The sequence below is a fragment of the Pithys albifrons genome, chromosome 9, assembly GCF_047495875.1.
Source record: "Pithys albifrons albifrons isolate INPA30051 chromosome 9, PitAlb_v1, whole genome shotgun sequence".
Classification (NCBI taxonomy): domain Eukaryota; kingdom Metazoa; phylum Chordata; class Aves; order Passeriformes; family Thamnophilidae; genus Pithys; species Pithys albifrons.
In genome coordinates, this window is record NC_092466.1 from 5,058,433 (window position 1) to 5,079,698 (window position 21,266).

The 21,266-nt window shown below is 42.3% G+C and overlaps 2 protein-coding genes across 8 annotated transcripts in view; both read right to left on the bottom strand.

The window, feature by feature from the left end:
• HTRA1 (HtrA serine peptidase 1) overlaps positions 1-5,312 on the bottom strand; it is a 33,355-nt gene extending 28,043 nt beyond the window's left edge. The window contains exon 1 of the mRNA XM_071563891.1: positions 4,814-5,312. Coding sequence (XP_071419992.1) covers positions 4,814-5,255 — 442 coding nt within the window. The 5' untranslated portion in view covers positions 5,256-5,312. The remainder of the gene's footprint in view (positions 1-4,813) is intronic.
• Positions 5,313-10,378: 5,066 nt separating this feature from the next.
• PLEKHA1 (pleckstrin homology domain containing A1) overlaps positions 10,379-21,266 on the bottom strand; it is a 35,841-nt gene continuing 24,953 nt past the window's right edge. For 3 of the 7 annotated variants that reach the window (XM_071563344.1, XM_071563343.1, XM_071563346.1), the window contains exons 8-12: positions 20,346-20,414; positions 17,739-17,803; positions 16,886-16,949; positions 16,189-16,278; positions 10,379-12,894 (exon numbers count right to left, since the gene is read on the bottom strand). In XM_071563344.1, coding sequence (XP_071419445.1) covers positions 12,580-12,894; positions 16,189-16,278; positions 16,886-16,949; positions 17,739-17,803; positions 20,346-20,414 — 603 coding nt within the window. In that variant the 3' untranslated portion in view covers positions 10,379-12,579. Of the gene's footprint in view, positions 12,895-14,856; positions 15,106-16,188; positions 16,279-16,885; positions 16,950-17,738; positions 17,804-20,345; positions 20,415-21,266 lie in introns of all 7 variants that reach the window. The other 4 variants (XM_071563349.1, XM_071563347.1, XM_071563348.1 and 1 more) reach the window with 4 other exon arrangements.

The following is a 21,266-nucleotide window of genomic DNA, read 5'->3' on the forward strand; positions in this document are numbered from 1 at the left end:
GGTTTTTCCTTTAACTGCTCAGGTTATGCTGCCTCCATCACATCCAAACTCTGCTTAACAACACTCCTGCTGCTTACTCATGGCCTTAAGTATTCCTGTCCAGTCCACAGGTACCTTTAAATTTCAAAGCCCAGAAGATGAAAGGATTGAATCTTTCCTGGTTTCCAATCTGTATTTACTGACTTGACTGCTTGAAGTCTGGAGACTGCAAAATTACTGCCTGCTCCCCGGGAAGGAAATCTACATGTGGAGAGGGGAAAAGGTGAGTTTCTTCAGACAAACCACTTCTTACAGTTGCCTCCTCTCAGAGCTGAATACTTGGCTTTGGAAAAGCTTTTTAATCCCACACTTGGGAATTGGTTCTCTTCTGGAAATGTGTTACTATTTATTTCCATTGCCTTCAGCTGCCTCTTCCCTCCCTCCTTCTCTCTCCCTGCCTCCCCTTCTCTTGTTGCTGCAAAAGAAACTTAGGAAAGCCAGAAGAGAATGACATTTAGACCACCCAAACACAGCAACAGAGGGAGACAGAGGAAATTTAACAGCACTGGAGCTCTCACTTGTTCACCCAGACCCTAAAAGTCTGGTCCTCCTGGGTCATTTTTACTAGGCTTGACACATGCCAAGTAACCTGCCAAGGTCTCCCAGCATTTCTTCAGTGAACAAACCATCATGGGCCTGTTATTATCTTTAGGGAAACAGCTGAAAGCCTTGTCCATAACAACAGTATCAACTTTCCTCTTAATAAATGTCTGGCTTAGTTCCCAAGCTTCACAGATTTCTCAGCCGAGCTTCTCTTCCTGCCCTGATTACTCATTCCTGCAAGGCTCAGCACTGCCAGTCCATTAGCACTATCAGCACCACGGGCAAAGGAATTCAGGCAGGTCCATCTCTTTGTCATCCTCTGCTGCACTGATCTCACTCTTACGCTGCTATTTTTGAAGGACTCAGTTAATGACAAATGGTTTATTGACTGCAGAGGTCCTTTTCTTCTGCCAGATAATTATAGAGTTACTTGGATGCAGTCTTGCCTGGTGCATTTCAAACACAAGCTCAGCTACTTTGCAAGAAACTGAGTTTGAGTGATGGGTTTTTTTTTTAATTTCCACCTCCCCACCTCTAGAACTGTAACATAATGAGATGAAGAGAAATAGCAAAGCCTGTCTGTTAGTGACACAGCTTTCTAGACTAAGAGTTACCCCTAAATTCACCTCTGCCTTCCTTCCAAGCAATTAAGCTGTGATGACCTGCCTAATCTAAACCATAGGAGCTCACATCAAAATCCAGATATGACATCATGGTGTGAGCATCCCTGGAACAGAGTGTGAGCCACCTGTAACAGATGCCAACATGTCCAGGACTGCTGACGTTACTGGAATACCACATTAGACATAGCAAGCCTAATAAAATTATGACAACATATAAAAACTGTTCAAAACCAGGCAGAGCATAGTTAGAAACTGAGAGCAACCACAAGGAACTTTCTTCATCTTATTCTGGTTAAAGACGAAAGGACAAACCCAGGTTAGTTTATATTTTACAGTGTGAAGAGCACAACATGGAGAGAAGGGCACACTGTCCTAAAACTCCTGTGAGCACTTGTGGGAAAACTGGAGAGGGAAAGAAATTCTAGTTTCAGTTCTGTGATGAACATCCTGAGCCCTCTTCCCTTGGTCAGCAGCAGGAATTTAAGGGCACCAAAAACAAATTTGCAGAAGAAAAAGAAAACATCCTCCCAACACACTGAACCTCATCACACAGAATCCTGAGGTCTCATTGCACTGACCTCACTCCTGGGTGTGGGATGCTCTTACACAGCCACGATCTCTGCTCAGAGCACCTTCACCTCCTTCCTGTGCCTTGGTACTTTCACCGGTACTGAGCACACTGTGCTGCCCCAACATGTGCTCTGAAGACCTGAACATCCTCTAGCAACACCTCTCATGTGTTTTACAGAAAGAGAAGGTTTGTTTTGTGACAGCTACACAGGCTAGTGCAGAAAGGACTTGCTGGTGCTGTAGTGGCAGCAGGACGGGAACGGCCGGTTATGCTGCCCATGGCCACCACAGCAGGGCACTGCTGGGAAGGGCTCACTGTCCCAGACAGGGACACAGCACTAATGAAAGGGGTTGCTGGGCCACCACACTGTCACCCTGCTTGTCACCCGCCTCACCTGTTCTTAACACAGGCAGGGCATGTTTCACCACAATCCCACCCTGTGCAGGCACCTCACTAATTCAATCAAAGCATTTCCTGGCTAAAAGCCACAGCTGGGCTTTCCCCTCTCCCTTCACAGCTCCTGGGCTTTCTCCAGCTACAGTCCGGTTTGTCTTTGCTGGGTATCTGGGTGGCAGAGGGAGCTGTGGGCTGATCCTGCACCACAGAATGCTGCATCTCACTGAAGACCTGCTCTGCATCCATCCTCTCTGCAGGGTTTAGGGATGAGAACAGAGGCTTATGAATTTTTTTCTGGAATTTTTTAAGATTCACAATCCTTATTTTGCATAGGAAAACATCCCCCTTATGGACACAGATCCAGAACAACCTGCTCCTGCCTCTCCTGCATCCTCTCAGACATGGCTGGTATTTGAACAGATGCCCTGGAAAACAATGAAGGACAAAACAGCACTAGGAGTGGACTGAAGCAGATGAAAAATTAAATAGACAAAAGGTTTTATGTTATTTTACACAATATTGTACTTGATCATCTACTAAAGTGGTGTGAAATTTAAAAACAACACCACAAAGTACTTTACAAACACTTTGTCTTCATCCCCATCCCCTCATTTCCTTGGGCCATTGCACTGTATTGACCAAATTATTTATATGGTATGTTATTATGAAAGAAATTACCAAAGGTAACTCAATCTCTAGGTAGCAAAAGTACTGCTGAAAATGAACTCAAAATAAAATTAATAATTAAAAACTGTAGGGAGGGAAATATTAGGCAATGGTTTTTCAAAACAGCGGTCCAAGTGTTGCAGCCTTCTCTCCATTCCTGTTTATTTGAGGTTCTTTACATATGAAAAAAGCTTTGCTGGCAGCAATGTTTGCTCTGGTCTAGGGATAAACATTCGGTACTGGTTGGCTTCTCTAGCACTTTCCTTTTGTCCCTGGTGATGCAGAAAACGAGTAATGCTCCAACCAGAGCTGCAACAGGGCAAAATGATTGTCTGGACATGCTCATGATGGATCTGTGACAGAAGAGCTTTCCCAGACAAGGTCTCTATGCAGCCCCTGCATTTTCTGTACAACCCAGCAGAGGCACGTATTGATCTCAGCTCAAACACAGCCCCAATTCTGCAAACGTTCAGCAGAAAAGACTGAGAAAACAATATTGGTTTCATGAATCGAGAATAAGAATCACAAGGCATTATCTTACACTGGAGATCAGGAAACTGTAGCGTGAAAGCTTTAATTGTCAGGAAATGCCAGTGACTTTCCATGGAGCACAACACAGCTTTGACACTGAGGGGAAAGTCAAGGGGACAAAAAATTGATTGTATTGATATTGAAGCAGTAAGTCTGATCTGTAACACAGGTTCAGGATTTTGCCCAAGATTAAGCTATAGCCACTACCCATCAGAATATTCTTTCGCTGGAAACATGATGACTAATTGTAGCAAAAGATGTGTTTTTTAAAGTAAAAAGTGCAGAAATGGCACAACCTATACCAAAAGAATCAATCCTCACTGAAACAGCACTGACTTCCTAAAGGCGACTACTTAAAAAATAAAGACTTAATTCACGCTTAATTTTACTATTACCCCCTAAAGGTGATGAATGGCTTGGAGAGGACACACAGCCTTGGCTTACGAGGTTTAATCCAGCCTGTATTAGGGGTTGCATCTTGTGACGATCATCCCCTGTTTATCCCAGCACGGTTTTGCCTCGCTGTGTGTCACATCCTGCAACACCAAACACTTCAACGGGCTGCTCAGTCCAGCCGCTCCAGCTGCTGAGCCACAGTTTAGTGACCCAGCAGCGTCTTTTTGTACCGTTTACAAATAATTCGCGTCAGTCTTGCGGCTTTGAGTACTCACTTTACATCCGATTTGACTACACTGACAACTCAGAATGCTGAAGGAACAACACCACTCGTTACATTGTTACTTATCGCAGATGTCTCTACCCTCAAAAAACCCAAACAAAAACAAACACAAACCCCTAGAGTCAGCTCAACACGCTGTTACAGGCTCTCTCCTTTCCAGAAAGTCTATTATTAATAATCAGAGCGCATCTGCTAAGCCGGGCCAAGGCAGGCAGCTGCCTGCTCTGCCCACCCATTTGCTCCATCACATCCGAACAGCTCCTGCATTCCTGGCTTTATTCCCCGGGGCATTTCCCTGTGACAAAGCGCCTGGACGGGAACGCGCTCAAGTTATTTCTCCAAACTTTGCTGGAGCCGCACAGCCGGGCTCGGGTCCTCATCCGCACCCGCTTCGGGGTGTTTGCACCACTTTCTCTCAGTTTCGAGCCCAGCATCACTCCGGGAGGGGTGGAAAGAGATGTTTAAGTCTAGCACAGGATTCTTTGTCGACTGGCAGCCGCGGACAAACAACGCATTCTTGCTCCAGTTTCTCGCTGAGCTGGAGCGCCGGACTTGAGCCGAGGCCAACACTTGTCTCCAACCCTGCCCGGGACGGCGCGGTCCCTCCTCCCGCTGAGGCGGTGCCAGCACCGCCCGGGGATGAGAGTCCCGACCCGGGATGAGGATGATCGGCCTGAACCTCCTCGCCCGCACCTGCAGGACACCCCTCTCCCTTCCCGGACCTCCCCGCCCGCACTCCAGTGACACACCCCGCGCCCTCCTTACCTTGCCCGCAGGCTCCGCGCTGGATGGCGATGATGGGCGGCTGCCTTAGGCGCTCCGCTCGGCGGCTGGCGGACCGCAGCTGGCAGGGGCTGGCGTAGGTCACGGCATCGCTGCCGCACACGGGCTCGGTGCTGGTGCACTGGCAGCGCCCGGTGGCCGCCCGCTTGCGGACTGTGGCCGAGGCGGGGACGCCGGCGCCGGGCGGTACCACGCACTGCAGCCCCTCTCCGCAGGGCGGCCCGCCGCCCCCCGCGCCCCCGCATGGCTCGCCCTCCTCCGCCCCGCACACGCGGCAGCAGCCGCAGGTGTCCAGCACGGGCCCGCCGGGGCAGGACGCGGGCAGCGCCGGGCACCGCGCCCGGTCACAGCGCTCGGGGCAGGCGGGTGGCGGAGCGGCGAGGGCGGCGGGGACCAGCAGCAGGATCCAGCCCCACAGCGGCATCGCGGCGGCGGGACGAGGGCAGGGAGCGAGGGGCGGCGAGCGCGGTGAGCGCGGCGGGGGCCGGGCAGCGGATTTAAGCGGCGGCGCGGCGGGGCGGAGCGGAGCTGGGCGGCGGGACCGGCCCCCCCGGACAGGGACACCCCCGCACGGCCACCCCTGGGACCGCAACATCCCTCTCGGGACCGAACATCCCCTCTCGGGGCTTTAACACTCTCCTGGGACCGCAGTATCTCCCTTTGGGATAGCAACATCCCCCCGGGACCGTAGCAGTCCCGCCGGGACCGTAACAACCCCCTCGGGGCCGTAACACCCGTCTGCCCCCCGGCACTGACACCCCCGCGCCGCCACTTTGTCTCTCAGGGTCAAACTTTTCTTAGTCCGCTGCCGCACGGAGTGGTTCAGCTCGGCGGTGAAAGCACCGAAATAGGCGATTAAGATCAGTGGGAAGGCTGATAACGCGCTGCTGCAAGCAAGGGAGAGGGTTGAACGATCTTCCCAACGTCGGGAATGACGGGAAAGCAATCCAGAGCAAGCGCTGATAACGTTTCGATCTGATAAGGGGATAGGTGGGAGCGCAGAGCCGCCAGTCCGTCCCGCGGTAGAAACAGGGAGATGATACGTACATTATATGGAAATATATGCAAATATCAGGCATTCCAGCGGGGAACGCCCGGTATTCCCGCATACGGCGCCTCATCCCGGCTCGGGAAGGACGCGGGAGTCAGTGGCCGGTACCCGAGGGCAGCGGGGACAGGAGGAACGACGCTCTGCTCCTGATTCGCTTCTGTGCTCCCCATCGCCTCACCCCAGATTCGCAGAGCCGCGGAGCGAGGTGGATACCAGCAATTAGCAGAAGGTTAATCAACTGAAAGGAAAAAAAAGACGTCCTCCACCATTCCACAAGCTGGCTGATCCAATTTATCCGGCAGCTGGGCAACCGCCAGAACCCATGGACAGAGGGCTCTCTGCCATATGCTCTTGGAGCACATACAAGGTGGCCTGAAACTCTGCTTAAACACAAGCAAGTGCCTTCCGAGGGACAAGGCAGCGCCGCCAAGGCGAGTAGAGAACGGTTTAACAGAGCTGGAAACTGAGCAAAGCCAATTTTTTTTTAATTACAAGCCGATTAAACTTTTGAACTGACTACCAATCTATAATTATTTAAGCGTACCTTTATCAGGCGCCGATAACCACGCACCTAATGAACTTTACAACCCATTAGGCAAGATGAAATGCTGTTAACTGTTAGATGAGCTGTGACCTAGGAATTGAGGATGTCAGCAACTACATTAACACAGAGTAATGCAGTCTGTTCTCCCAGGAAAAGCGAAGTAACCTTTAACAAGGAGCAGGTAGAAAGTAGCATCTCAAGTGTCTGAATTCAAACCTAATTGATCAAGGGAATATTATAAAAACTTACCAAACTGTGACCACAAGTGTGCAAAACTTATTTAACTGCTTCGTTAATTACCTGAAGGTGGGAAACCACACGCATTTCAATGTTGTCAATTAAAGCTTCAATACCAAACCGCTTTACATCCGTTGTTTTCCAATAGCTTCTATGCTGTGCAAGAGAAGAGATTTCAGAATTACCTGATTACAGAAAAGGGATCCATATTTGTTGATAAATACTGCAAAGAAAATAGAATATATCCCAAGGTCTTATGGGAAAACCATTAATTAGTAGTTCACTCCAAACAAGTTTTGTTTTTGTCTTTCAAATGAGGTAAGAATCTTCTATTGAGTATTAGAAATATTAGTTTTATAGTTTTCATATGGTTACACAAACCCCTGAAAATTAACATCTCACTTTCCAGAATAACTGAGATTAAGTCCTTTAGGGGGTGGGGGGTGGTAATAAATCAACTTACTGAAAAAATCAGCTTACTGAAAAATATATTTTTCATTATCCATCTAATCTATGCAGAAGTGCCTCACACCTGAGAGGCTTTATAAACCCAGAAATTACTATTTCTGCCCCACCATAAACTTTGCACATAGAATGGCTCTCCAAGACAGCAGGTACTACTCAGGGACGTCAAAAACATGGTCTGAAAAACACTTACACTTGAGGGACTTAGCAGCAAAATATTTCATCTCCTACTTTTCAAATGGAACTGGATGATAGGAGGCTCCATCTAGAGATCACACAGTAGAAATTCTTCTGGAGGTCTTGGAGTTTGGATGCTGCTATCAGGGATCCAGGGATGCTGTCCAGCCTCAGCCCTGCAATGTGGGTCTGCACACCTGGTCACACATGGAAAGGGTGGGAAGCAATAAAGGATAAAAAAAAGAGGACACTTGGCTGGAGAGAAAGGGGTTAAGGTGACAGTCTGGGTCTAGAAAGGTCCTGTCCAGAAAAGATGCTGATGGAGGTTTAAGAAGGCCAGAATGACTCTAGTTTTAGCGAATTCCAAAAGTTTGGACTTTGCAGAATTCTTCTGCTTATTGTGTCTGCATTATCATTTTGATTCATTCCTTAATGGCTTTCTCCCAGATTTTCTGAGAGGAAAATGGAACATCCCTACTCCCACCCCCCAAAACCCCAGGACTTCTCCGCTTGGTTTAACACAGTAAGAAAAGTCTTAGCAAAGATTTGCTAAAAAACCCACCCTTTTGAAGAACATATGCTGGATTCATTGCTACATATAGAAAAAATGCTATTGCTTTGAAAGGGAATGGCTGCAAACCATGGAATTTAAAACTCCACGTTCTTTTCCAGATGTGATCTAGCCCTGGTGCCTGACAAGCAGAGCTGTTGGCATAATTTACAAAGTAAATGAACGATCAGTGTGCCTTTTGTAAAGCCTCACGTGAAACCAAGGAACCTGCCCCAAGAAACAACTGCTGATCTGAACGAACTATGTATTTGTGTTCAGGTGGTGTTTTCTTTTGTCAGAGGGCAATCTTACAAGCAGGAGTGCAAATATTACACTACAGACTGTAAAACAAGCGTTGAAACTTGGGAATTTACAGAAAACAAACTCACTGCTAAGAAAGTGCAGCTGACACCCACCTGTGGAGAACAGTGACTCAGGTGTCCCGGTGTGCCCCAAACAATGGGGGTGATGGGAATGCGGTGCAGGAGTGGTTTAAATTCTTACAAGATGTGTTCACTGTGCACATTGATATGCAAAACTGCATTAGTTTTAAATGCAAAGCCGTAATTACAGTGTCAAAGATACCTCTTTGAAGAGCAGGATTCAACTTCTACTACATCTTTACATAGTGCCTTTACAAACCAGTACTTTCCTTGGAAATTGCACAGAAAATCTGAAGTGAAAAATTCTGGCAGACGTGTGGGACAAAACTCACTTAAGAGAGCAGGACTCAGGTTTAACTTCTCCAGAGCTGCTTTCAGTGTTTGACTGGAAGATCTCAGAAGTACTTTAGTGGCTTACTGGCTTGGAGCATCAAATAGTTACATAGGCAGGTCTCCAAAATACAGATATTAAGATATTAAATGAAACTGATAAAAGGTAAAACTGTACAAAGCACAGAGGGCTTCACATTTTTAATTTCAACTTTTAGACTAAAATTCCCAGTGTAACTTTCTTTCATTTCTTTCCTCTCTCCCACATCTGTTTAATAAGAAATTGTTAAAAGAACAGTGATATTTCTGACCCACACCTTCAGAGTACATGTTTTAGGAGTGCTTAATAATTTTTCCATCCATTATAATAGAGACTTATAAAACCTAAAAAAATAGCCTTTGAATATCAACATTTTCTAGTAATACAACCTTTTTTATGACAGAATATACTCTCTGATGCCACGTGCACTATGAACTCCTGAGCCTATTTATGCAATTGCAAAACATCAAAGTCAAAAAGTAAAATGATTAAAGTGGCACCTCAGTTAGCAAAGAATGTTTAAAGCAGTGCCCTCCTTCCACTGGTAGCCCCAATTCCTCTGCTCTACACCTCTGAACTCCCATCCTTGTGTCACATTACTTTGCCTACTGAAGGCAGCAGATGCCTTTCCCAGTCCCTTAGCTGAGGGGACTGTGCTCATTTTAAAGGTACTTCTGACCACAGAATGCCTTGGTTGGGAAGGGACCTTAAAGCTCATCTCATTCCACCCCCTGCCATGGGCAGGGACACCTCCCACCAGCCCTGGTTGCTCCAAGCCCTGTCCAGCCTGGCCTTGGACACTTCCAGGGATGGGGCAGCCACAGCTTCTCTGGGCACCCTGTGCCAGGGCCTGCCCACCCTCATGGGGAAGAATTTCTTCTTTACATCTAATCTTTTGTCTTCAATCAATTTGCTGCCATTGCTATTCCAAGCTTACAAGAAGCAAAAATTAAAAAAACCCAAACACACAAATGCCCGAAAACCAAACCTGGAACAGTTCAGTGACTTAACAACCAGAGTCTCAGGATCAGTTTCTACATATGAAATATACTTTAAAAGCAAACACCAGGCTTTAATAATTTTTAAAGCTGGCATGTGACCCCTAGGTGGTGCTGACAGCATGTTATTCCATGAGGTAAAGGCATAATCCACTTTATTAAACTCTCTCCTGGACCATTACTCCTTGGCAGCCACCTGCAGGAATGTGGACTGCAGAGTTAGCAGTTACAATTTCTGTAGTGTTTTATTTTAACACAGTGGGTTTAAATCCATAACCAGCATAATTTGACTCCCTCTTCAGTAAAGGGGCATAGAGTTCACAGTCAGATGTCGCAGTCCAACTGGAATTTGGGTAACTGTGCACAGCATTTCTCAGAGAGAACCTTTCTTATGCAATAGTATAAAGCCAGAAAAATGCAAGTTACACTTTGTTCCCCTGGGGTGGTTTTTACCTCTTTGAGATGGTGCCTGAGTGTTTCCAAATGTGAACTTGACATTACCACACATCTCCTCTTCCCTTCCTTTGATGCAAAAGTAACCTGATCAATATTCTTTGCATAACAAGTAAAACTTCCACAGAGGAAACTGAGAACAGGAAAAGAAAACCAGCTCATTCTGTTCACCTTCCTTCTTAGGCTACACAACCTGGTCAGATTTGAAGAACTGAGATATTATAGCTGGATAAAAGATAATCTGATCTCTTACATGCTGAAAAGGAACATATTGTTCTTGTCAAACATTTACCATGGTGCAAAGAAACACAGCCAGATGTTATTTTAAGTTACCCAAACTGATTTATTGACAATTTAAATGTGACATATTTACAGCACTGTTTCTAAAATAATTTAACAATTTTCATAGATTTATAAAAGTACTGATAAATAGGAGACCCTGACAATTACCAACCACAAATATTTTGCTATGCTACCGAACTACAACAGTAGTTCTTTTCTTTTTTCTCTTTTTTTCTTTTTCCCTCTTTCTCTAAGTCCCATAATGGAGCTGCTTTACCTCCACCCAATGTGTAAAACTGCCAATACCAAAATATAATAAAATGACCATGCAGTGTGAAAGCTGTACCAGAGCAAGTGAATTCAGATGTTAGACTACAGTAAAAATATTTCAATGCAAAGTGTCTTCCACACAGAATGTACTTGTGAAAAAATAAGCTTTTAAAGAGCTATTGTTTTATCTTTATAGAAATTAAAACCTACAACACTAGTACAGACATTTACAGTAACTTCCAATTCTGTGCTAGTTTTCACATACATCTAAAGAGTCAAACAAAACCAGTAATTTACAGATACCACTGCCTTAAGACAGTGGTTAGTTAGCTTATGGATAAAATAAAAAACAAAACAAAAGAAGGTGCTGATATAATTTAAGGTTTTGAAATTAACTCTATTCCATTCTTATATGACACCAATTATTCTATCCTGGGATCAACAAATTGCTGTGGTAAAGCCATCCATATCTCTCAAGCAGGAAGTCAGTTTGGAAGTTGGAGAGAAGATGGACTTGAATGATATGTATCTTAGGTTCCAGTAGATAATAAAGGTATTGCAAAGCTGGACAATTTGAATCACAGTAAGCAGCAGCACGAGATATTTATGGGGTTTTGATTAAAGCAAACATTTTCTCAAGAATGATGAAAAGTACACACCATCTAATCCAATACTTGAAATGTAAAGGTTCTCCTCATTCCCATCACTGATGCCCCAGAACACAGTGCACACAAACAACAAATACTCACTTTTTAAACACATATATTGCACAGCCAGTGGGTGCAATACCAGAACACTGGTAGCCCTAATAAGTCTCCTATTTTCAATAGCTGTTTCAAACTATGCTATCCAGAGCAACTCCAAGCCAACGCTCAACACCATTTGGAATGGTTTGTGTACTTAACTAACCCAGAAGTGTTTCAACAAGGTGAGAAAAAACACAGGCACTTCAGATTATTAGTGCACCAAAAGTTATAGGCCACGATTGCAGGACTAGGAACAGTTCAGTACCAATAACAACAAAACGAAACAACGAGGTCTTCCACTGATCAATACAGCAACAAGAACTGTTCACAAAGCACTGGTAAGGAAACCACTCTCAAAACAGTAACCAAATGATACATTTAGACATTTAAGAAAACATAATTGCTGCAAAGCCTAATGTAACACAAACCACACTTAGTTCAAAAGATCTAAAGTGTTCAAATTCTAAAGTCCAATTGCTCTTCTCCCTCCCTCCAAAACATCACTACATGCAGTCCACTGAAATCCAAATGTGCAAAAAGTTATAACCCATCTGTAGGAGTGCATCAAAAATAGGCTGACTATTCAAAATATTATTTTAGTGGAAATTTTACAGCACCATAACTAGAATTCCAAGGGAGTTCAGAATTCTTTTTCTGATAACAAATCAGTTGACACTGTTGATCCTAAAGAACAGAAGAAACATTTTGTGCATTTCCTGGTATCTGAAAGTCACGGAGAGAAACAATTCTCATCTATGCCTAAAATATTATTCTAGTTCAAGGTGAAATTAAATAATCACATTTGTTGGCAATAAGTTCTCCACAATATAGCATTAGTTGCAAATTTAGTAAATTTGTCAGATTAGGAATTAAAACTTGCTGGTACTTTGCTTACTTGCAGAAGTACTTTTTTGTTTGTTTTGTTTGTGTTTTGGGTTGGTTTTTCTTATAAATTGTGCAGTTTGGCCCCTCTCTAGTAAGTGATTTACTGTCAGGCTTTGAGAAAATGCCTAAGGTCCACTTCTGACCCTCAGCTGAAAGGCAATATACAAACACATTATATATACACATGTGTGCCCAGAAACACACACACACACACATATATATAACATCAGTGTTCCGGTTTTTTTGTTCTCACTTCCTATAATTTTCTTTGGTTCAAAGTCCGAGCAAGGAAATTAGAGGACCGAACAAATGGATCATTCTCCAAACACTTCCATCCCTACACATCACTAACTGGAAGGCTTGCATCATCCAGATCCACAAGGCCAGGATCCTGTTCCTGAGTGCCATTTTTGCTTCGGGGTTCCCAGGGGCCCCGTTCAGTCACTTTGGAAGCTGATTCTCTTGGAGCGACAACCTGGATCTTGTAGCTCCCTGGCTTGGCCTTGGTAAAAGACTCGTGAAATCCTCGCTTCTCCAAGGCAGGGGGTTTGGGGTGAGGGGCTGGGACCAGAGGGCTGGAATGTGAGGAGGCTGTGGCTGGGATGGCAGTACGGACAGCATGGTTGGGTTCGGAACAAGACTCGGGATGCTCCTGGAAAAGAAGAGAATGTGTCAGATGAAGCCACTGACGCCGTGTTGGAAAGATGCAGTTTCAGTTTTCGCTCTCAGAAAAAAACCGAACCAAACAAACAACAAACCAACCAACCAAACAAAAATGTCAAGACAGAAAATACACAAAGCAAAGCATCAGCCACGGCAGCAGGAGGCAGGTGCTGTCTTGAGGCACCGTATTACTAAATGTGAGCTCACAGCAGGATGTGACAGCAACATCAGTTTCTTCATGTAAAGACATTTAATGTCTTAAACACAGCACCCCTTTGGACTTCATAAAACAGTCCAGCAAATTCAGGCTCCTCATTTTACTGAGGTGTTAAGTAACCTTCTGAAGATAAACACTTCAAAGGCCATTGAAAGTGACATCTTTCCAAAAGAAAAGTATATTCAAACCTATTCATTTAAATCAAGCACTTATATCCTAGATCCTGAAATAATGCACATTTTACAGTTCCCTCTTCTTGGGGTAACCATATCCCCAATTTCTTCCAGGGACCAAACAAAAATAGTAGCTGTTTTATGCTATTGAGAGAGTGTAACAATTCCCAGACTTATTGGACCTAGAAAAGAAACTCATCTTTAAGCTATTCCTTCCAACTGTCAAGTTTTTGTCTTGTGTTTATCACTGTTAACTGCCAGTCTGTTGACCTTTACATAACTGAAAATAATCTTCCACCTTTTACTTACTGATAGAAACAAGTTCCCAGACTATCTAGGTCTGATTTAATTGTCTAAAGCACAGGCACAGAGGGCCAGTTTAGATATTCCAGCACAGCCTGCCCAACCTACATCTGCATCTCCAGAACCAGAAGTTCCTCAGGTTGTGCATCATATCCTATGAGTCCTGTAGGGATGTCTCAAATCCCTGATCACTGCTGGGTGCAGTTTTAAATGCTGTGATCCAAATGCTGTGTGACAATGCAGTGGACTGTGTGTGCATCAGGAGCTGCAGCTGCTGCCACTTCTGCCATCACCAGAGTTAGACCAGGAACTAAAGAACCTGCCAACCCACGGGCGTACCCAAATCAAGGCATTTTTCAAGGACATTTGTTAGCAAAAAACCCCCATCACTGATGTGTGTCCAAGATGCAAATATACATCCGAATTGAAATACTTTTTCTTTCACAGTAGTTTTTCTTAGAACAGTACCACATAAATTCACAGATTTTATCATAAAGGATTCTGCGAAGTGCTACCATTATTACTTTTTATAAACAAACCAATATTATTGGGTGAAGCTGGGAAACATTTTTTTTGGACTTTGGTTCTGTGTTCAATTTCACTGAAGTATTTCACATTATTTACACTGCCTTGTTTAATTTCATTATTACATTGCCTTTACCTGATGATACTCCAAGTTTAAGAAAATCATTTGCTTTAGGAGAACATGTTATTCAGTGATTCACCTACTATTCTTATTATTATTAATAATTTTAGTTCAACAAATAGGACAAAGTATTAGGACGAGATCTCTATGACTCTTTGCTAATCTGACCTGAAGCATACTCAGATTTTACTACCCACACTGGCTATGATTTCACAGCTAAGAGACTGTGCTGCTGTACTACTCCTAAGCTGCACTGCTTTGAACAGTGTATTGATTATAGGTTATAATGCTTCTATGCTGGAACTAGTAATTTCATGCAGAGACTTACAAGCCATGCAAATCAGGCTACAGTAACATTGGAGTTACAATGTGCATGTTTTCTGGATTAGTTTGTGGGCAGCTTAAACTTCATCTCGCTTTTGTGCAGTTCCAAAACAAATGTCAAGTAAAATGGAAATATGAACTCTCATGCAAATTAGCTTTAATACTTCCCCAATTGTGGTGGCATCACATCACTTACATTTAAATATTTAGTATACTTTGAAGTGTAAGTAGTGGTTTTGCCGTTTTGAATGTTCAATTAATTTAACAGTAAGAAAAAACAGTGCAAACCTGTAAGTGAATATTATTGATGAGTTAGTTTTCAGTAACGGTAATGACAACAGGTAGCGTTATTTTTAGCTTTTTTACAGTGCAAATTAGTCTCTAGTGGTGGCCCTCTGTTAAGAAGGCGAGTTTACATGAGAGCCCACATACGTGCTGCATTCACCAGTTCTTGATGTATACCTCTGTATACAAGGATTCGACAGCCTTCTGGCCTGCCGCATCTGGAACACAGGGCAAAGCTAAGATTAGAGTAACCTGGACTTGGGGGAAGAAGAGAACAGAGGGAACAAGAAGTGATGCAGACAGTAATAGCTACATTGCTTAGTTAGCCCCACAAAAAAAAAAAAAAAGCATACATGAAGAAAAGTTATCAGCGTATTTTCATTCCCCCCAAAATGAAACAAAATTTTTCACAGGTAGTTTTAAGTAAAAGCATGAGGCAGCTCCCAAAACAATAGTTGAGAGCTTGGTCTGAGTTACCAGAAACAAGGTAGCAATGCACAAGTAGTCAAAAGACAGATTTAAATTATTAAATTTCATATTATGGGGGTAATGATATATTCAGCTTATTACAAAACATCCCAGAGACAGAAAATGAAAACCATGGCATGCAACATCTGAACTCTAAAGTATTCCATGTGCTAAACCTGGACATACTTAGAGACACTGTGACACCACAGTAACATTCCCTACTTGTCACAACTTTGTACTAAACATCTAATAGGGTTTAAATGCAAGTAGGTATGAATCGTTGGCTTCAGAAACATTAAGATTTGTCACAGTGCCTCAGTTCAGTACTGGTAGATGCTGTTCTCACTGTTTCCAAAAGCAAAAACTAACTCATGCAAGCAGAGATCTCTTAGTTACTTTAAACTTGAATCCGTATCTGCATATACAATGAACTATTAACAACAGAGAATGACCATTGAGTAGAGAGAGTTGTTAAAAACAAATTAGGATATTGTCATTTAATTGCAGAATGCAGCAACTAGCACAAACACCTGGCAGGAATTAGAAAGTGTCAATTTAACTACCAAACTAGTAGTAGTGACAAAGATCATACTGAACTCAGAGGAACTTCTCTAGGTTAGCACTTGCATTATCTACATGTTCAAGACAAACAATGCACAGGAAGTCACACACAGGTAGGACTAAGCCAAGTGCTCAACTAAAAACATGAATTATTTTATGCCAGTCTGTATAAAAGTTCATGCAAAGATGACACATTACTACAGGACAGAAGAGAGGAAAGGCAAAGGAAAAAAAAATGGTCAGAACTTAATGTGCACAAGTGAACATGAACTAATCACATCTTCTGTGAGGTGCAGAGTGACGTACGGAGGCTGCTGATCTGCCGGGTCCTCGCTGTGCTACAATGGCCCCGGAAATGGCCTTTATCCAGCTGTGCATGTCCTCGGGACTGTCCGCCTGCACCAAACAACACATGTGACCTTTAACACAGCTCTCAGCATGCTCACTGTCCTGACCACCTGCACCAGAGTGACAGCCCAACCCTGCTTTAGGCTGCTATTCAAAGCTACAGGAACTTCTGTTTCTGAAACCAGACATTTCTTAAGTTCTTACCCTGAATTTACTATTACAGGCACTCAGCAATAGGACAAGGGGGCACGATGGGCTCAAGCTCTGCCAGGGGAAATTGAAGTTGGAGATCAGAAAAAACTTCTTTGCAGAGAGAGCAATCAGGCATTGGAATGGGCTGCCCAGAGAGGGGGTAGATTCCCCATCCCTGGATGTTTTTCAGCTGAGCTTGGCCGTGGCACTGAGTGTCATGATCTGGTAAAGGGACTGGAGTTGGACCGAGAGTTGGATTTGATGATCTCGGAGGTCTTTTCAACCCAATCCATTCTATGATTCTATGCATGTAGTTACATAGAAGAGTAAATAAAATATACTGAATATCACCTTCCCTTAGAAAATCATGGCACAGTCAAAGGAAAGAAGCACTTCTATTTCAAAGTTGTATTTAACTATAGCAGTCTCTTGGTTTTGCCCAAAGTTCAGAAGTAGAAATTACCTGTACATAAAAGGTTCGAGAAGTTGTTACAATTTCAAACAGATTGTCTCTCATCATTATATCACTGTAAATGAAACACAAAAACACATCAAAAGCAAGTACAACATTCTCACTGTATTTTAGCAAGATTCTAGGGTGGGCAGAGAATCAGAGCATTTATTGTCTGACTCTTGCATTTCTTGATCACTCTGCTATTGGTCTGCTGCTAATTTTAGCCTTAAGACTCTTTAGTTTATCAGTGGCACATGTGCTACTATGTATATTTTGAATAGGAACATTCTAAATCATATAATATTGTTTAAAAATATTTACCATTCTAGTCAAATTGCTGTAAAATTTCTCACTTATATTTTGTTATGTCTTTGCACAGCATGAGTCCTAAACAAGAGCTGCTAAAAAAAAATCCATATCCATCATGACTCCTGCAAAGGCAACTATTCCTTAGCATATTGGCATTTGGTGGGAGGGAAACAGCAGGAGGAAGAGTGTTCTCACCCAGCTTCAGACACTTGATGTGAGTTACAGATTATATAAGCAGAAGAGAGACTCCTAAAATTACTGCCTCAGATCAGACTGCACCCATGTGTCTAACTCACAACTCCACAACATTCCTTTGTTCCGCCCTTGTCCAACGCATTTGCATCCTATTGAAGGTTACAGGTTTGAAACACACACAAACATAGAATCCTTAAAACATGATTTATGCACAAAACTACATCCAGTCTCATAAAGAGAGACTATCTCACATGCACACATCAACTAAAGTTTTCACATAACTCTCCAAGAACCAGTCTGGCCATGATAAAGCAGGGAATTGCATCCCAGGTAATGGCATCTGTGCTTCTCTCCTCACCTTTGTTTGCATTCCTGAACTTTATGGACCTCCTTAAGTGGTATAACCCTGAGAGGTTCCTTTTCCTGGAAAAAAAAAGGTAAACATATTTCAGCAGGGTGTACCTAACAACTAGAACAGAGTCAGAAAGCCAGGGGTCAGGATAGCTGACAGCAGCACTTACATAACTGAGACTTTCAAGGCACTCACTTATGCAAAGGGTGGTGTCAACCAAAATTTCATTTGCTTTTGTAAGTATTAAACCAACCATGGCACTTGCAATGAACAGGAGGCCAAATCAAGAAGTAAAAAACCCCAAAACATTCATTTCACACCATAATGGAGACAACCACCCCTGTCCCCTTCCCATAAAACCAGGTCAGAAAACTGAATCTGCCTCAAGCAGCTTATTTCACTGAAACTGTGATTGTATTCATTTGCTATGAAAGGCTACCAAAGAAGATGTTTTATTAATTGTACTGCATGACATGGCTTTACGCAAGATTAACTGTATCCTATACTTAATACAAATGAAAATAACACAAAGAAACCAATCCTGTAACATCTGTAAAAGAGCAAGTACCATTAAAGCATATGAAAACTGCTACTGTAACAAAAATAAATATTAACAAAGTTTCACACAGCAGGAAAAAACAGAACATTAAACAAGAAATACTTTCACTTTTGCCATGACAACATAATGTCACAGATACTATTATTTTCCTGTGGTTGTTGCAGTAAACCACAAACAAACAACTTGTTTCACCTGCTGATGTGTTTTCTCTAAGCAGTGTTACAATGGACTACTTCACTTGGCTACAAGTTTGAGCCAAAACAAAAGATGTCAGCTCTGGAATGAATTTGTCTACTATGTCCATTGCAGATACTGAAGAGATTAATGCTGTTACAGCAAACAGCAAATGTCACCCAAATACAACCATTCTCAAAGACCAATGTTCATTAGATCAGTTGTTTCTACAGCAGATCAAATGCAGAGAGTTAAAACTCAATGTTTTCAGTTATTCTGCTTCTCTCATCCCCTCTCTGTTGTTCTTAGATTTACTCATCCACTACAAAGACTTTTCAAACACATCAAATGTGAACTGTGAGATCATCTATGGAGTACAGACACCGGTTGCAGGGAAAATCTCAGCTCAGAAATTGTCTTTTTCTGAGTCTCATATTGCCTGTATTCCACTGTGCTCCACCTGTCTGACATGGGCTCTTCATCAAACCAGGGTGAGCAGGCAGGATGCCCAGACAAACTTCCAGTGTGAGCTGTAATTGACTGGGGACTGCAGCTACTGGGAACTAAGTCCAACAGAAAGAACCTCTCCAGAACAAGAAGTCTGGTGCTACATTATCTGACATGTGAAACACTATCATGACTAGGTCTCCTAACCATGGAATTCTTTGATTAACCATGATAATCTAATAAAAGGACACCGTATTCTTTACATATTCAGTATTTACATCCATGAAGAGGGACGACTCTTAAAATGGGAAAAAAAAACCAATTTCAGTAAAAACTGTAGAGCAGGATCTACTTCAGTGTTGTCTGACAGCTGGTCAGCCCAGTACCCTTCTCAGCCTACAGCAAGGGGATATTAACCTGAGGAACAGAGGATGCTACAAGATTTTATGTTGCTCAAACACTGGAAGTGCAGTCATTTCTACCACCCTTCCAGTGTACTCTCACACAGTACAGTTCTCCACTGAGTTAGAATTTGTACATGAGCAATCTGCACTCAGAATTTTTAAAATAAAAATAAAGGGTTTATTACAGCAATGAGTCAGAACTGTTATGCTGACAGCTTAACAAAGATAATGATGCAAGATCAAGCTCCTGCTACTGCTGGATACACTCTTATTAGAAGTGAGGCCAAAGTTCACTTCAGTAACAGCCTGAAATTTGGGCTCTTGACATTTTACATCTTATGTTTGCCTCTAAACTTAATTTGTAATATTCTGCAACTCAGATTTCACTCCTTAGGTACAGATTTTCTTACAGTTAGGAAGTGTGGGATTCCTTTTTTGGGAAAACAGACTCTCCAGAACCAGCAACTTAATTTTTAAATGAAGCCTGAAGGCACTTGATATGGTCAAAATCAGTTAAAAGTCTGAAGAGTGACAAGTGGGAAGAAAGGTTATGGAACTGAAACCAACTCTCCAAGTGTTGCTGCTGAACAGAAAATTGGAGTTTTTTGCCTCTCTTGGCTGCCCTGGTGAAAGAAATGTGTGTATCATTTGTATGATAAAAGACCCTGTAATTCTAAATTTAAATTAGGAAGTGCAAGGTTACACTTGGTCTCTCCAATAATGATCTGCTATTTCAAGAAAACAATTAATTATATGTGAGTGCAAAGTGACACAAGATACTCATACAAAAATCAGGGTGATTGTAGAGTATATCCTGTGACTGCTCCTCAGTGCCCCACAGACAGGTCCCCAAACAGACTGAAGTACAAGTTAACAGTTGCTTCTATTTTTTTAATTCCCAATCACAAGTTTTACAGCACAGACTTAAGAGCTGCAGGAACAAGCACAGCACATTTTTCAAACACAAACATATTTATTTAGATCTTCTTGCAACTATCACTGGAAAGTAACACAGAGTTGGAAACTCACCAGTTCAGACTTGAAATACCCTATCGTGTTTTCATCTAACTGAAAGTATCTTCTCTTCCAGTTCTTCATCTGTTAAAGGAAAAGAAATATTTATACATTTTCTATATATAAAATATACTTACAAGTCATACATTATGCATATATTGAACTACATAATTCTCATTTATATTCACAGCATCTTATGTAGCATAATTTTTATCCATAATTAGTAATTTTAATAATGCATTAATTATAATTTTAATATTTATATATTTTTGTATTTTAATATTTGTGATGTGCACATAAATGGTGTCCCCAAAATAATTATGCAAGATTCTGCTCAATTAATACAGTTTTTTGAAAACTGCAAAAATTAAAAATTCTGGGAGCTACTATTTTCTATTATAACTCCCTTATATTTCTATTATAATTCTATATATTTATTCAAACTGTATAAACTCAGCAGCACAAATATCCTGCAGGAAATATCAGTAGACCATACATTACTGGTTTCTAGTTTATTTTTAGCTAAAAAAGAAATGTTACAAAAAGATTATTCATAATCCAAGATAAAATGAGCCTGAGAACTCAAAGATGCATATCTGGCTTGATCTGAACTATCAGTTCCTTCTTTTAGCAAAGCACCATGTGAATTGTTGCACTCGTGTTAGTCAATCTGGTAAGTTGTACAGTTCTTCCTGTGAACTGAAAAATCAGCTTTTTCCAAACATGCCAGTGAATTTAAAAGCCTGCACTGAACTTCTGTCTTAATTTAGATGTTTACAATAAGCAAAGTAAGAATCTCTGCATCAATGTAGAACAGAATTCCCAGCCACAAGCACTAATCACAATGTGAAAGTCTGTGCACACACTTTACCTCTCTAAAATACCTTTGACAACATAACACTGAAGAAAGTCATGAAAAGAAGTAATGCAGACATA